The sequence below is a fragment of the Mandrillus leucophaeus genome, unplaced genomic scaffold (genome assembly GCF_000951045.1).
Source record: "Mandrillus leucophaeus isolate KB7577 unplaced genomic scaffold, Mleu.le_1.0 Scaffold1805, whole genome shotgun sequence".
NCBI classification, from domain to species: Eukaryota; Metazoa; Chordata; class Mammalia; order Primates; family Cercopithecidae; genus Mandrillus; species Mandrillus leucophaeus.
In genome coordinates, this window is record NW_012101816.1 from 9,731 (window position 1) to 26,824 (window position 17,094).

At 36.2% G+C, this 17,094-nt stretch overlaps 1 protein-coding gene and 1 pseudogene across 2 annotated transcripts in view; both read left to right on the forward strand.

Annotated features, from left to right (window-relative positions):
• LOC105537899 overlaps positions 1 to 6,051 on the forward strand; it is an 8,708-nt pseudogene extending 2,657 nt beyond the window's left edge. The window contains exon 2 of the transcript XR_001005794.1: positions 5,113 to 6,051. The product of XR_001005794.1 is annotated as a tubulin epsilon chain-like (transcript). The remainder of the gene's footprint in view (positions 1 to 5,112) is intronic.
• LOC105537900 (ran-binding protein 17) overlaps positions 1 to 17,094 on the forward strand; it is a gene marked incomplete at both ends in the record, with an annotated part of 281,796 nt that overhangs the window by 7,153 nt on the left and 257,549 nt on the right. Inside the window, 3 exons of the mRNA XM_011977592.1 lie at positions 11,240 to 11,344; positions 12,540 to 12,705; positions 15,647 to 15,720. Coding sequence (XP_011832982.1) covers positions 11,240 to 11,344; positions 12,540 to 12,705; positions 15,647 to 15,720 — 345 coding nt within the window. The remainder of the gene's footprint in view (positions 1 to 11,239; positions 11,345 to 12,539; positions 12,706 to 15,646; positions 15,721 to 17,094) is intronic.

Sequence of the window (17,094 nt, forward strand, 5' to 3'; positions counted from 1 at the left end):
TGGTTTTTTGTTGTTGTTGTTGTAAATTTGTTTAAGTTCCTTGTAGATTCTGGATGTCAGCCCTTTGTCAGATGGATAGATTGTAAACATTTTCTCCCATTCTGTAGGTTGCCTGTTCACTCTGATGATAGTCTTTTGCTGTGCAGAAGCGCTTTAGTTTAATTAGATCCCATTTGTCAGTTTTGGCTTTTGTTGTCATTGCTTTTGGTGTTTTAGTCATGAAGTGTTTGCCCAGGCCTATGTCCTTAAGGGTATTGCCTAGGTTAGGGTTTTTATGGTATTAGGTCTTATGTTTAAGTCTTTAATCCATCTTGATTTAATTTTTGTATAAGGTGTCAGGTAGGGGCCCAGTTTCAGTTTTCTGTATATGGCTAGCTAGTTTTCCCAATACCATTTATTAAATAGGGAATCATTTCTTGTTTTTGTCAGGTTTGTCAAAAATCAGATGGTTGCAGATGTGGGGCATTATTTCTGAGGCCTCTGTTCTGTTCCATTAGTCTACATATCTGTTTTGGTACCAGTACCATGCTGTTTTGGTTACTGTAGCCTTGTAGTATAGTTTGAAGTCAGGTAGTGTGATGCCTCTCCAGCTTTGTTCTTTTTGCTTAGGATTGTCTTGGCTATATGGGCTCTTTTTTGGTTCCATATGAAATTTAAAATAGCTTTATCTAATTCTTTGAAGAAAGTCAGTGGTAGCTTGATGGGGATAGCATTGAATCTATAAATTACTTTGGGCAGTATGGCCATTTTCACAATATTGATTCTTCCTATCCATGAGCATGGACTGTTTTTGCATTTGTTTGTATCCTCTCTTATTTACTTGAGCAGTGGTTTGTAGTTCTCCTTGAAGAGGTCCTTCACATCCCTTGTAAGTTGGATTCTTAGGTATTTCATTCTCTTTGTATCAGTTGTGAATGGGAGTTCACTCATGATTTGGCTCTCTGTTATTGGTGTATGGGAGCGCTTGTGATTTTTGCACATTGATTTTGTATCCTGAGATTTTGCTGAAGTTGCTTATCAGCTTAAGGAGTTTTGGGGCTGAGACAATGGGGTTTTATAAATATACAATCATGTCATCTGCAAACAGACAATTTGACTTCCTATCTTCCTATTTGAATATCCTTTCTTTCTTTCTCTTACCTGATTGCCCTGGCCAGAACTTCCAATACTACGTTGAATAGGAGTGGTGAGAGAGGGAATCCTTATCTTGTGCCGGTTTTCAAAGGGAATGCTTCCAGCTTTTACCCATTCTGTATGATATTGGCTATGGGTCTGTCATAAATAGCTCTTATTATTTTGAGATATGTTCCATCAATACCTAGTATATTGAGAGTGTTTAGCATGAAGTGTTGTTGAATTTTATTGAAGGCCTTTTCTGCCTCTATTGAGAAAATCATGTGGTTTTTGTCATTGGTTCTGTTTATGTGATGGATTATGTTTATTGATTTGCATATGTTGAACCAGCTTTGCATCCCAGAGATAAAGCCCACTTGATTGTGGTAGATAAGCTCTTTGATGTGCTGCTGAATTTGGCTTGCCAGTATTTTATTGAGGATTTTTGAGTTGATGTTCATCAGGTTTAGTGGCCTGAAATTTTCTTTTTTTGTTGTGTCTCTGCCAGGATTTGGTATCAGGATGATGCTGGCCTCATAAAATGAATTAGGGAGGAGTCCTTCTTTTTCTATTGATTGAAATAGTTTCAGAAGGAATGGTACCAGCTCCTCTTTGTAACTCTGGTAGAATTAGGTTGTGAATTTGGTCCCAGGCTTTTTTTTGGTTGGTAAGCTATTAATTATTGCCTCAATTTCAGAGCCTATTATTGGTGTATTCAGGGATTCAACTTCTTCCTGATTTAGCCTTGGGAAGTCTATGTGTCCAGGAATTTATCCATTTCTTCTAGATTTTCTAGTTTATTTGCGTAGAGATGTTTATAGTATTCTCTGATGGTAGTTTGTGTTTCTGTGGGATCGGTGGTGATCTCCCCTTTATCGTTTTTTATTGTGTCTGATTTTTCTCTCTCTCTTTTTTTTATTTTTTGTTAGTCTGACTAGTGGTCTATCTATTCTGTTAATCTTTTCAAAGAACCAGCTTCTGGATTCATTGATTTTTTTGAAGGGTTTTTTGTGTCTCTGTCTCCTTCAGTTCTGCTCTGATCTTAGTTATTTCTTGTGTTCTGCTAGCTTTTGAATTTTTTTGCTCCAGCCTTTCTACATCTTTTAATTGTGATGTTACGGTGTCCATTTGATGTCTTTCCAGCTTTCTGGTTGTGGGCATTTAGTGCTATAAATTTCCTTCTAAACACTGCTTTAGCTGTGTCCCAGAGATTCTGATACATTGTGTCTTTGTTCTCATTGGATTTAAATAACTTATTTATTTCTGCCTTAGTTTTGTTATTTACCCCAGTAGTCATTCAGGAGCAGGTTGTTCAGTTTCCATGTAGTTGTGCAGTTTTGAGTAAGTTTCTTAATCCTGAGTTTTAATTTGATTACACTGTGGTCTGAGAGACTGTTATGATTTTGGTTCTTTGCATTTGCTGAGGATTGCTTTACTTCCAATTATGTGGTCAATTTTAGAATAAGTACGATGTGGCAGTGAGAAGAATGTATATTCTGTTAATTTGAGGTGCAGAGTTCTGTAGATGTCTACTGGGTCCACTTGGTCCAGAGCTGAGTTCAAGTCCTGAATATCCTTGTTAATTTTCTTTCTTGTTGATCTCTCTAATACTGACAGTGGGGTGTTAACGTCTCCCACTATTATGTGGGAGTCTGAGTCTCTTTGTAGGTCTCTAAGGACTTGCTTTATGAATCTGGGTGCTCCTGTATTGGATGCATATATATTTAGGATAGTTAACTCTTGTTTCGTTGATCCCTTTAACATTATGTAATGCCTTTCTTTGTCTCCTTTGATCTTTGTTGGTTTAAATTCTGTTTTATCGGAGACTAGGATTGCAACCCCTGCTTTTTTTTGCTTTCCATTTGCTTTGTTAATCTTCCTCCACCCCTTTATTTTGAGCCTATGTGTGTAGGCTACGTGCAAAGGCACATGAGATGGGTCTCCTGAATACAGTGTACTGATGGGTCTTGACTCTTCAATTTGTCAGTCTATGTCTTTTAATTGGGGCATTTAGCCCATTTACATTTAAGGTTAGTATTGTTGTATGTGAGTTTGATCCTTTCATTATGAGTCTAGCTGGTTATTTTGCCTGTTAGTTGATGCAGTTTCTTCATAGTGTTGATGGTCTTTACAATTTGGTATGTTTTTGCAGTGGCTGGTACCAGTTTTTCCCTTCCATATTTAGTGCTTCCTTCAGGAGCTCTGTTAAGGCAGGCCTGGTGGTGACAAAACTCTATAAAGGATTTTATTTCTGGATATGAAATTCTGGGTTGAAAATTCTTTTCTTTAAGAATGTTGAATATTGGCCTCCACTCTCTTCTGGCTTGTAGGGTTTCTGCCAAGAGATCTGCTGTTAGTCTGATGGGCTTCCCTTTGTGGGTAACCCAACCTTTCTCTCTGTCTGCCCTTAACATTTTTTCCTTCATTTCAACCTTGGTGAATCTGACGGTTATGTGTGTTGGGGTTGCGCTTCCCTAGGAGTGTCTTTGTGGTGTTCTCCGTATTTCCTCAATTTGAACGTTGGCCTGTCTTGCTAGTTTGGGGAAGTTCTCCTGGATAATACCCTGAAGAGTGTTTTCCAACTTGGTTACATTCTCCCTGTCACTTTCAGGTACACCAATCAAACGTAGGTTTGGTCTTTTCACATAGTCTCATATTTCTTGGAGGATTTGTTGATTCCTTTTCATTTCTTTTTCTCTAATCTTGTCTTCACACTTTATTTCATTAAGTTGTTCTTCAATCTCTGATCTCCTTTTTTCCGCTTGATCAATTCGGCTATTGATACTTGTGTATGCTTCACAAAATTCTTGTGCTGTGTTTTTCAGCTCCATCAGGTCATTTATGTTCTTCTCTAAACTGGTTATTCCAGTTAGCAATTCCTCTAACCTTATTTCAAGGTTCTTAGCTTCCTTGCATTGGGTTAGAACATGCTCCTTTAGCTCAGAGGAGTTTGTTATTACCCATCTTCTGAAGCCTCCTTCTGTCAATTCGTCAAACTCATTCTCCGTCCTGTTTTGTTCCCTTGCTGGCGAGGAGTTGTGATCCTTTGGAGGAGAACAGATGTTCCAGTTTTTGGAATTTTCAGCCTTTTTGCACTGGTTTTTCCTCATCTTCGTCGATTAATTTACTTTTGGTCTTTGACGTTGGTGACCTTCGGATGGCGTTTTTGTGTGGACATCCTTTTCGTTGATGCTGATGCTATTGCTTTCTGTTTGTTAGTTTTCCATCTAACAGTCAGGCCCCTCTGCTGCAGGTCTGCTGGAGTTTGCTGGAGGTCCACTCCAGACACTGTTTGCCTGGGTATCACCAGCGGAGGCTGTCACCAGTGGAGGCTGCAGAACAGCAAAGATTGCTGTCTGTTTCTTCCTTTGGAAGCTTTGTTCCAGAGGGGCCCCCGCCAGATGCCAGCCGGTGCTCTCCTGTGTGAGGTGTCTGTTGATCCCTGCTGGGAGATGTCTCCCAGTCGGGAGGCATGGGGGTCTGTCCCTTAGCAGAGCTTGGGAGAGCCCCTGCTCTCTTCAGAGCTGGCAAGGAGGAACATTTACCTCTGCTGAAGCTGTACCCACAGCTGCCCCTTCCCCCAGGTGCTCTGTTCCAGGGAGATGGGAGTTTTATCTGTAAGCCCCTGACTGGGGCTGCTGCCTTTCTTTCAGAAATGCCCTGCCCAGAGAGGAGGAATCTGCAGAAGCAGTCTGGCTACTGCGGTGGGCTCTGCCCATTTTGAACTTCCTAGTGGCTTTGTTTATACTGTGAGGGCAAAACCGCCTACTCAAGCCTCAGTAATAGTGGATGCCCCTCACCCCCACCAAGCTGGAGCATCCCAGGTTGACTTCAGACTGCTGTGCTGGCAGCAAGAATTTCAAGCCAGTTCATCTTAGCTTGCTGAGTTCCGTGGAGATGGAATCCTCTGCTCTAGACCACTTTTCTCCCTGGCTTCAGCCCCTTCTCCAGGGGAGTGAATGCTTCTATTTTGCTACTGTTCCAGGTGCCACTTGGCACATTTCTTTTAAAGATGCTTGAAGATAAATTCCTAGAAGTTTGTAGATTTATGACCTCCATTTATCCTTCCGGTGAGGAGGATGTCATAACTTTACCTCATAAGGGCATCTTGGCGATGAAGGAACTTAATGAGCGTGCAGACTGTGTGTTGCCCATTGACAGTCTTTATTTGACATCATTAGCAAAATTGACCTCGTAGTGAATTCTGGAAAGTTGGGTACAACCGTAGATACACTTCAAGTGCTGTGGCTTTAAGGAGCGGCATAATAAGCCCTTTGTTGCAGTCAACAACATTGTGGCAAATTTGCTCAACCTAATAAGCTCTGCAAGATTAGAAGGGTCCCTTAATAAGGACTGTAATGAAATCAGCATGAATTTGGTTCCTTTTCCTTAGCTTCATTATCTTGTATCAAGCCTAACACCTCTATGTACGCTGGTGGATGTTAGCATTCCTACTAAAAGATTGGATCAGATGTTTTCAGATGACTTTAGTAAAGATCACCAGCTGCTTCAGGCAGACCCCAAACATAGTCTTTACCTCACCTGCGTGCTCATGGTTAGAGGAAATGTACAGATTTTACATCTTCGCAGAAATATTGAAAGATTAAAATCATCTCTACAATTTGTCTTCTGGAATCAAGAAGGCTAGAAGACCAGCCTGTCCCTCCTATGGGCCATTTTTATTCATTATTAGCTTTAGCAAATAACACACGTGTGAAGCCGACATTCATGGAACTGAAAGAGAGATTCATGAGGCTCTGCAAGAAAAAAGCTCACCTTCATCGCTGTCTACAAGTTGAAGGGATGGAAGAAAACTATTTCACAGAAGCTGTGTTATTTTTATCAGCACTCATATGGGAGTGGCCACAACTGTATGAGTGGACGCCACAAAAAACATAACCTATACAAGATTTACCGAGCCTAAGCATAGCCGTGTAAAAAAGAAACCCTCCAAAATGCTTTCTTAATTTCACATTGTTTTTTTCTCACCTTTCTGTTTCAGCATTTCTTTGAGATTCAGAAAGTCCAGTTTGTTTTTAATGTTAGGAAATATTTTTGTCTAAAAGAGTGATTTCTGTTTAATCACCATTTGTTGATAATACCAATGTGTGAAATTAGTGAAATCGTAGTACCTGAACTTCAGACATTTGTCCTCAGAAAAGTCCCCCTTTCTAAAATTGAGAGAATGGAGTTCTTCCGTATAATGTCATATTTGTAACCTCTTATTTAGGCATTTATGCACTGATAGTCGTGTCTTCGATAAAAATATTGTACAGATATTTATTTATCATTTATATTTTGATATTCTATTTAAATTCTCCTGATTCTGTAAAAATAGGTACTGGGAGTAGAGGAATATAATATAAATATTTCTGTGTAATATCCACTAACTATTCAGGGATAGATTTTATTCCAACTATTAAGGAGGTTTTGTTTCTTCTTTAGATAAGAACTTGTTTGTTCAAAAGAATTCTAATTTGTATACTTAACATGTATTGGTATTACATTTTTTAAATAATTACTTATCAAACCAGTTGATTTTATAATAATAAATGTTTATATTAAAAAACAAAACAGGCCTTTTTTCACTTTATGGCTCCTAGCTTGGATTTTTACCCTGTACAGGGGGAGTTTTCAGAAGCTGTACTTCTCCCCAACAGTGCTTTTATGATCTGAACATGTTATCACCTGTTCGTTTGCACATAACATGGTTCTAAACAGAATGAAAGCAGAAGTTGCGTTCTATGTGGAATAATTTTATAATAAAGAGGAAAGTAGTGTTTAAAAACTGTCATCTTCAGTGGTACGTGTTTGCGTGTGTGCATGCATGTCCATGCACACATATAGATGTATATATGTAGAAGAGTTTGCATACCCAGGATCACTTGCCAGCTCCCTTTGGAGTAACAATATAGCCATGTGCATAAAAAAATACAAAAGAACCATTTTCTACTTGTGTTCAATCAGAAATTAGAAAATATTTTTAGATTTATAGGATGGATTTCTAAAATTTAAAGTGATCTCTTAACTTATCATGGCTGTCACCTTCCTGACTCCTCCACCCCAGAGTATGTGCTGTGTGTTTGTGTGTACATAGGTATCTATTAATAATACTATGTTGGCAGGGATGTTATGACAGGGATAATCTTATTGAACTCTAAATATGTCTGAAGAACTGTAGCTTCCTTCCAAAAAAACTACATTTAAATATTTTCATAAAAGTGAATAGTATGATAATCTCATGTACTTGTCATCTTCATTTTACAACTTTTTGCTAATTTTGAAACTAGCAGTTTGATTCATTTCCTGCTTCTCAGCATAATAGGAAAATAGTCTGCTCTGAAAATGAGAGTTTGCTGTGTTTAGAGTATCACTAAAATAAGACTAGTTAATGTGAAGTTCTGGTAAATGTGTAGTTTAGAGAGCAATAGGTTAGCTTCTTTTTTTAAACTAGCAAACTTGCAGAAAAGTTGTAAGTATAGTCCAGAGAAGTTTTTTCTCAACTATTTGACACTAAGTTGCTGACATGGTTCTCCACCACCAGGGAATTTAGTGTATTTCCTACACACAAGGACATTCTTCTACATAACCACAATACAATGTTAAAATCAGAAAATGAACACTGGAATTATTCCCACTATCTAATCCTCATACCCCATTCAAGTTTCACCGGTTATCCTCAAAACACTCTTTCTAGCAAAAGAACCAGTTTAGGATTGTGTATCACATTTAGTTCTTCTGTTTTATTAGTCTCCTTCAAACTGGAGAAGAATTTCTCAATCTTTTTCACTTTCATGGCCTTGACATTTATGAAGATTATAGGCCATTTGTTTTGTAAAACGTCCCTCAATTTGGGATTGTCTGTTTCCACATTATTAGATTCGGCTTATGTGAATTTGTCAGGAATGTCACAGAAATGATACTGTGGCCATCTCATTGCCTCCTGTCAGGAAGCACGTGATGATTTGTCACATTACTGATGATATTCACTTTGATCTCTTAATTAAGATGAACTCCTCTGGGCTCCCCCATTGTAGACTTATTCTTTTCCCTGTTGTAATTAATACACATTTTATGAAAAGGTACTGAAGTCTCTGAAAATATTTTGTTCCTTATCAGACTTTCAACTTACTGATTTGTTAATTTGTATTAGTATGGATTCCTTGTTTCATTTTATTTAATAGGTTATAATTCATTGCTAACATTATTTGTTTTGTTGCCCAGATTTTCCAAGATTTGACCAATAGGACCTTTTTCAAGCTGATCTTTGTGTCCATTGACATTTCCTCACCATTCTTTGGGTTCTTTCTTACCTTCTGGCACAAGATAGTCCAAGCTTTTCTTGCGTTGAACCAGGCACCTTTTAAGAAAAGCTTTAAGGTCTGAAGTGTGATTTTGGCTTTATATGGTGAAAAATATATATGGCTTCTGTGGAGACATTTCATTCAGCCTAATTTTATGACATTTACAATTTCAGCTAGCATTTATTAAGCATTTCTGAACCAGGAAGTAGGGAGATCTATAATGCATGAGGATAATTAAATATTCTGGTTATCAGATATGAGCCAGATAAATTCATGTAGTATCCATAACAGGATGTGTCTTTTAAGAATAGGATCTATGCTTGAGTTTTCCTAAAAGTTAGGAGGATTATATAAGATATCCTGCCGTTTTAGAAGCTAGAGTTTCTGTTCCTGGAGTATATTCGCTATCTAGTCATTAAGAAGTAAAACATCCCGTGCCTCCGAGGTAGAGGCATATATATGCAATAGAAAATGGATGTGCAATCCTTCTTCTCAAAAGATTGGATATCTAAATGAGTAACCCAAGTGAAATAAGCATGCAGTCCTTTAATATAACTCTGGGATAAGACGTGGAGTGGTATTTTTGCTCTATTTTTACCTTTTACAAACTTCTTAGCTTCTTTAAAACTTACATATTTACCTGTAAAGTGAGAATGACAACTACTTACATGGATCTTACTAAGATTATATTAACTTGCACAGGACTTAGTGTGTAGAAAGTGCTCAGTACACCTAAGTTTCTTTCCATATTATGGATGTGATAAGAGTGAGAAGTTAGTCTAAGATAGTGTGCCTGTAAACTTGAATTTCTCATCTTTTAAAATCATCCTTTATTTCAAAACTCGTGTTTTAAAAAGATAAAATGTGTCTCACAGATTAGTTTGAAAGAATAAGCGAAATAATATGTGAAGAATACTTTATAAATTGCAATTATAATGCTCTTTGCTTTTAATTTGTATTAAGGAAAAATATTTTTATATATTGGGGAAAGTGTTGTAGGAGAGACAGACTTTGAGACTTGATTTAAATTAATCAAGAGAGGCATTAAAAATAGGCAGAAAACGTGAACAGACACTTCTCAAAAGAAGGCAAGTGGCCAAAAAACATGAAGAAATGTTCCACGTTACTAATCATCATAGAAATGCAAATCAAAACCACAATGAAATACCATCTCACACCAGTCAGAATGGCCATTATTAAATAGTCAAAAAGCCACAGATGCTAGCAAGGCTGTGGAGAAAAGGAAACTCTTATGTTGGTGGGAATGTAAATTAGTTCAGCCACTGTGGAAAGTAATTTGGAGATTTCTCAAAGAACTTAAAATAGAACTACTATTCAACCCAGCAATCCTATTACTGAGTATATATCCCCCAAAACCCAAATCTGTCAAAAAGAAACATGCACTTACATGTTCATTGCAGTACTATCCAGAACAGCAAAGACATGGAATCAACCTTAGTACCCACTGACGGTGGATTGGACAAAGAAAATACACGTATACCATAGAATGTTATGCAGCCATAACAAATAATGAAATCATGTCCTTTGCAGCAACATGGATGCAGCTGGAGGCCCTTATCCTAAGCAAATTAATGTGGGAGCAGGAAACCAAATACCACATGTTCTCACTTACCAGTGGGAGCTAAACACTAGATACTCGTGGACATAAAGATGGCAACGATAGAAACTGGGGACTACTAGACAGGGGAGAGATAGAAAGGAGTAAAGGTTGAAAAACTAACTTTTGGGTGACTGGATCATTCATACGCCAAACCTCAGCAACATGCAGTGTACCCAGTCAGCAAACCTACACGTGTACCCCCACAAGCTAAAATGAAAGTTGAAAAAAAAAATTAGGAACACTGAAAATGCTAATTTAAATCTTACACATTGGGTATAGGTTCCATAACTACTTTGTGTAATCATTTGGCCTTCTGTTATGTTTCATGTTTTATAAGGAAATATGGCAATTGAGTATAATCTAAATTATATGTTGGAGCTTAGGAGGTATCACATAATCAGTTTTGAGCCCGTTGCTTCTTTCCGATCTATAAACACTAGCAAAGAAAATGGTTTGTTTTCTTCTTCCACATAGCAATAAAAATAAATAGTAATGCTATAGCAACTGTAGACCATAGTGTTAATGTTAGTATGAGTGTCAGACTTCAGCTTTGCCTGTTTCCTATTGATAAATGGAAATATTAATGGTATTAATAGTATAATTTTGAATATACTACATTTTAGGTTAGAGGCCTAATAGCTAGTCTTAGTTTAGTCTTAAAAATTATTTGTCATTAGCTAATAAAGTATTCAGAGGGAATATACTATTCCTTATATAATAAATCAGATTTCTGATTATTTATAATTTCTGCCTTGTTTTCATAGTATAAAAGATATATGAACCAATGACATATATGGTATATATAGGAATATCACTTTCAACTAGAAGAATTTTTCTGTGGCTAATTCAGTTTGCTTATTCATAGACAAAGTTAGAATTTGGAGATTGTCTTGGAGATTTCTCATTTTACAGGTGGAATGTGAGGAACAGGGAAGTTGTCACTGCATGGTGTAAAATATGGTACATGGTTCAGGAGTTAATAGTCTTAGTATCTATTTTTATTTTGTAATCTGTATACTGCCTCTGAAAGTGTGATTCACTTTGGTTTTTAGAATTGGGTTGTAGGAAGAACATTAAATTAAAACAGTCTAGAAACTTGGGTTCTACTCAAGTTTAGTTCCTTTTTTTTTTTTTTTTTAAATAAATTTTGCTTTGCTTTTTCATAGGTCTGGTTAAATTAATTTCATCTTTATCTTTTTAGGTTGATTATTCTAGACCTTCAGCAAAACACAGGAAAATAGCTACCTCATTTCGTGATACTTCTCTCAAAGACATTTTAGTGCTAGCATGCTCTCTTTTAAAAGAGGTAAGTTATTTAATAATTCAAATTCAACTTCCTAGTTAGAATATTTGGGAAATTTTAAGAGTTTCAAAATAATTTCAGTTGGATTTTCCCCCCAATTCTGCCTTCTAAAGAATTATTGTGGACAGACTTAAGTATAGTAAATTTGCATAAATCTGTAAGCAGTTCCAAAAAATTCACTTTTACTCACTGGGCATATGAGAAGGTGAAACCTAAAGGGAATCTAATAACTTATCTTTAGGTAGCAGTTTCATTGCCTTCCCAGTGTAGATTCTTTAATTACGGAAGCGAATTGAGTATTAGTTTCTTTATCTGCTTGCTTATATTTTGCAAGGATACAGATGAAAAATGAAATGACAATATTTTCCTGATTCATCAACTATCAAAATTTATTCATAGTTTAGCCAAGATCATTGACTTTAACAACTTCTTTGGGAAATAGTATTTCCCCATTTGCTACTTAGTGCCCTATTGAATATTAGTGATAGCATGATTCATAATGATTCTGTCTTCTCTTGTGTGATATAGGGACTCCATCATGCTGTTCAAGCCTGATAATTGGTATAATAGAGCATTTCTGCAAGTATGCTCCAATAAGCACTAGTTTCCAATTATTTCAATTCTTTGGTATAGTAACATGACAACTGCCACACTATGTCAGACCCAAGGATCTTCTATTATCTTAAAATTTTCCTTTTAGCATAGAAAATTTTAACATACACAAAAGTAGATAGAATAACCAGTTAAGCTATCAGCCAGTTAAACAGTAGCAACTCATGGCCAATCTTGTTTGCCCTCTATTTCTACCTACCCACTTCTTTATTTTTCAAGCAGAATCCCAAATTTCATGTAATTTCCTCTATAAATATTTCACAATATATCTCTAAAAGGTATAATTGTTTTCGGTTTGTATGAGAATGGGCATTATTTTGGAAATAGGATTGTTCTCCAGAAGCTTTGTGAGTTTCCTCCAACATTCAGAGTTCTGATTGCCTTTATTAGCTGAATGTGATTGTTTTATGCATGAAGTTCACCCAGTTTTTCTTGAAGAAAGTAACATTACTTCCTCATATATGGAACAGTATAACTTTGTAAACTCTTTTACTAGTTTTCATTTGACATTGAAAAATTATTTTAATTCATGAAGTGTAAATTTATTGATGTATTTCACAGTGTTTTGATTTTATACTTTTTTCAGGTGTTGGCCAAACCTTTAAATCTTCAGGATCAATGTCAGCAAAATCTGGTAATGCAGGTCTTGAAACTGGTCCTTAACTGCCTTAACTTTGACTTCATTGGCAGTTCAGCAGATGAATCTGCAGATGATCTTTGCACAGTGCAGATTCCAACAACTTGGAGAACAAGTAAGAAAAAAGTTTGGTGTGAAGGGTCATCAACATAAAGGCACAGTATTAAGCAATATAGTTTCCCTGTGTATGGTTATCTTTTTGCTAGGAATTAAAAAAAGAGCTCAAATGAATTTGTAACCTGAAGTAGCTGCTGATGGCTAATATTGAAATGTTTTCTCTAATTTGTATTATAGTAACCTCCATATTTTGATTTTGGAAAAAAGAAAAAACAAGGACCTCACTAGAGCTAAATGGACAGGATTCCACTCTGTTTATGATCATTTTCAGGTGTCGGCCAAACCTTTAAACCTTCAGGATCAATGTTAGCAAAATCTGGTAATGAAGATCTTGAAACTGGTCCTTAACTGCCTTTACTTTGACTTCATTGGCAGTTCAATAGATGATTCTGCAAATGATCTTTGCACAGTGCAGATTTCAACAACTTGGATATCAAGTAAGAAAAAAGTTTAATATGAAGAGTCGTCATGAGAAAGAAAAAAGTTTAGTATGAGGAGTTGTCAAGAGATGTCAACATTTTTTTCAGTGTTATAAAGAGAATGAATTAGATTAAGTGACCTAGAAGAGCAGAGTTGCAACTTGCTTATAGAAAGGGATACCAAGAAAAAGGAAGCTAATTTGTTCTCCCACGTTCCAGAAAAATGGTGGCACCTAAGGTACCTCTGAACTCAGAATTGGGAAACGGGGCTGACGGGGTTTGATAAAAAGTCTATACTCAGAACAGTTAAATTCTCCAGGATCTTCTCTACCACCTGTGCAGCTAGGTGACTGCCTTTTCCTCCCTTTTCTCTACCTGTTCTACTTTACTTTCCAAGACCAGAGTTTTTTTTTTCTCAAGAAATAAAATTGGAGAGGCCTCATAATCATGGATATCAGATATAATAGAGGAACAGTATTAATTTTGTGAAAAACTTCTAATATGGAGATCAGAGACTACAACAACAAAAGGGGACTTTGTTTTCTGTATCTTGACTATGATGATGGAAACATGAACCAATACATGTAATAAAAAATTTCACCGACTAAACACACAGATCTACACACACACAAGTAGATGTAAAACTGGGAAATCTGAATAAGATTGTGGATTGTATCAATGTGAGTTTCCTGGTTGAGATATTATACTGTAGCTTTGCAAGAAATTACCATTGTAGGAAAATGGGTAGGAGTTCACGGTGTCTTTCTGTATTATTTTTTGCAACTGCATATGAATCTACAGTTATCTCAAAAAGTTTAATTTTAAAATGGAGGGTAGTTAGTAGCAACAGAGACAAGGTGAAAAGTAGAAATAAACTTCAGAAAGATATAATGAATATGCCCAGAGAGATGATAAGATAATGCATCCCTGAAACAAGGACAGGATATTGTTCAGAGAATGTTCCAAATTTACAGGACAGTTGCCAAAATAAAACATCCAGTAGAAAAGTTGTAAGACAAAGTTAACACAATCTAGAATGTAGAACAAAAAAGCAAGGAGATGTTTGATAGGAAAAACATAAGAAAACTAGAAGATGAAATTAAGGAGGTGTGGTGGTTAGGAGTTCTAGAAAGAGAGGATGGAGAAAGAAGGAAATTTGCCAACAGACAGTAACCCAAAATGTTCTCAGCGCTGAAGCGTGTGCATTTTTTGAACGGAAAGATCCCACCAAGTTCCCAGCATAATGAATGAAAAAAGATATTCACTAAGTTTTATAATCATGACATTTTAGAATAGTAAGGATAAAGAAAAAATTCTAAAACTTACCAGAAAGAAAAAAGTAAGTCTAAGTCTCCTCCTACAAAGGATTGGGGTCAAGAAGGTATTAGACTTCTCAACAGCAGCACTGAAAGCTAGAAGACAACAGAGTAGTATCTTCAGGCTTCTGAGGGAAAATTGTTTCCAAACTAGACCAAACTTATCAAATCTAAGATAGAATAAAGACATTTTCAGATATTCAAGTCCTTCCAAAATTTATCCCTTATGTACTTGCTCTCAGGAAGCTACTTGATGTACAAACAAAGAAAGTGGAAGATAATGGAATTTGGGAAATGGGCACTTGAACACAAGATGACAGTGAAAAACATAAAAAGGCTACAGTTGTACAATAAAGTTAAGGAACAACCAGTTCACGTTGAAGGCTCTGGGAGGTAGGGGTGGGTGAATGCAAATGATGGGTTATTTGATGCTATTGATGTTGTGGAACATGTCATGAAGAACATTGTGCCAATCTGTCAGAGCATTTGGAGAGAATTAGTGACAGATACACAACTAAGCAGAGAAAAGATGCCATGATTAAGTCCAGTGAGTATTAGAAATGTGATGTAATTACAGCTCAGCCGTTAATATTATTTACATAGTCATAATACATGTAAACATATAGAATTGATTTAATCACAAATTGTGATGATAGTGGATGGGTTTTTGAGAGGATTGATTGTGGAGAGAGTGGTAGGGATGTGGCATTAGTGATTAGACAGCTAAAGCGTTACAGTTGATGTCTAAAGTAAAGCAATCAAATGAAGAAATATCTAAAGTAAAACAATCAAATGAAGAAATAATATAGGCTATTGTGAATGTAACTATAACAAAAGAGTTGAAAAGCAGTTGGGATGGAATAGGGTACAGTTTTTTTTTTATTATAAGCTTTTTAGTACTGTTTACTTTTTGATACTGTTTGAATTCTCAATGTTTATATTACTTTATTACAAATGAAAATAGAAGATTCTTCCAGTTCAAACTGTAGTGCTACATAGAAATGAGGAAGAGCCTCACTAGTTAATTTCTCTCTGTATTATTTCAGCTTTCAAAGGAAAATAGCTAGGAAATAAAAATAGGCCTAACTGGAAGGAATGGCCACATGCAGAGGGCTTGGATTTCTCAGTTTGTGTGATATTGTCTTACTTTGTTAAGATCTCTGAATTGAAAGTAATGGTGTTAGAAAACATTTTTTTTCCCCAGTTTTCCTGGAACCAGAAACACTGGATCTTTTCTTCAATTTGTATCATTCACTTCCACCACTACTGTCTCAGTTAGTAAGTAAAAGTCATTCATTACTTCATTAAAAAATACCTGTGATTTTTATCTAATTTAAATAAGGAGTGGTATATATTTACTTCAAAAATTCTGTCTATATATTCAATTGAGTTTACATTTCACAATAAGTTCTTATATTTTCTGGGATGTATACTGCTTAAACTATTTGTCATATTTTTGTTGTGTCAACATTACATAAATTTATTTCATGGGTGAGCCTAGAACCAGTAACTGTTAATTTAGCTCTTGCCCAGCGCCAGGACAACCTCCCAATCTCTAAATATATGTTTTTTTCCTACCCAGTTCCCATAGGGCCTAAGTCCAGCAGCTGACCACCACACAAGAACTTTCCCTTCTACTACTCTTTAACTCTTCCTCAACCTTGCCTGGTCCATGTCTTAGGTTTGACAGAAGGCTGTACCCTTCAGATCTCTGAATAAGAAAGGAAGGGAATCTACTCACTTGAATTGTGTGCATCAAGCCAGTTATTTATTTGTTTTTTGAATCAGTGTAAATTCTATTGCATGCTTAAAAAGTTCTTGATACTCCATAGTTACATAGAACTTTGAGACTCTGAGCTCCATCTTTGCGGAGCCTAAAGCAAATATGTCAAGGTTATTAAAAAATTGTAAGTTTAATGTTTAAACTTGCAGAAGTAAAGCTGGGGAGTTCTTATATTGCCATTTTCTGAAAAAACATATTCCAGATTTAAAGTATATATCAGTGATATATATGTTTAGGTATCTTGTTGCCTAAAAGGGAGGAAAGCATTCACAGAAATGTCCTTTAAAAAAAAAACATGTCTTCTCTTGAATCTAGAGTTTAAGGTAGTGCTTTTTAAACTGGGTTTCTTAGGGTACCTCATGTTTCCAGTTGGGGCCACAGCCTTCTGTCTTTCAGTCACAACAGTCTTGCTTTTAGTTGTTTAAAAACCATGGTTTCATGTAATTATGTTTTGGGATAAAACAAAAAAGGTACCAGTGCTTAAAAAATAAAGTAGAAAACATCTGCTTTGAGAGATAGTAACTAACATTTATTGGACATGTCCTATTTATTGTGTGATACTCATCTCACTTAATCCTCAAAGTGGCCCTGAAAGATAAATAATAAAATCCCCACTATGTAGACCTAGAAAAACAGAAAACAGACCCAGATTGACTAAGTGACTTCCCCCAGGGCAACAAAGAAGATATTGGCATTGAGATTCAAACACAGGTCTTTTTTGCCCCCAAGCCCCAGGTGTTTTTAATACACCAGTGGTTCCCGTGCTTGTACTTCTGAGTTTTCTAAGGAGTTTTTTGTTTTTGTTTTTAATTTGGGTTTTAGGTTCTAATGGTAGGGGCTGTGGCAAACTGGAGCACATCTAAAAACGG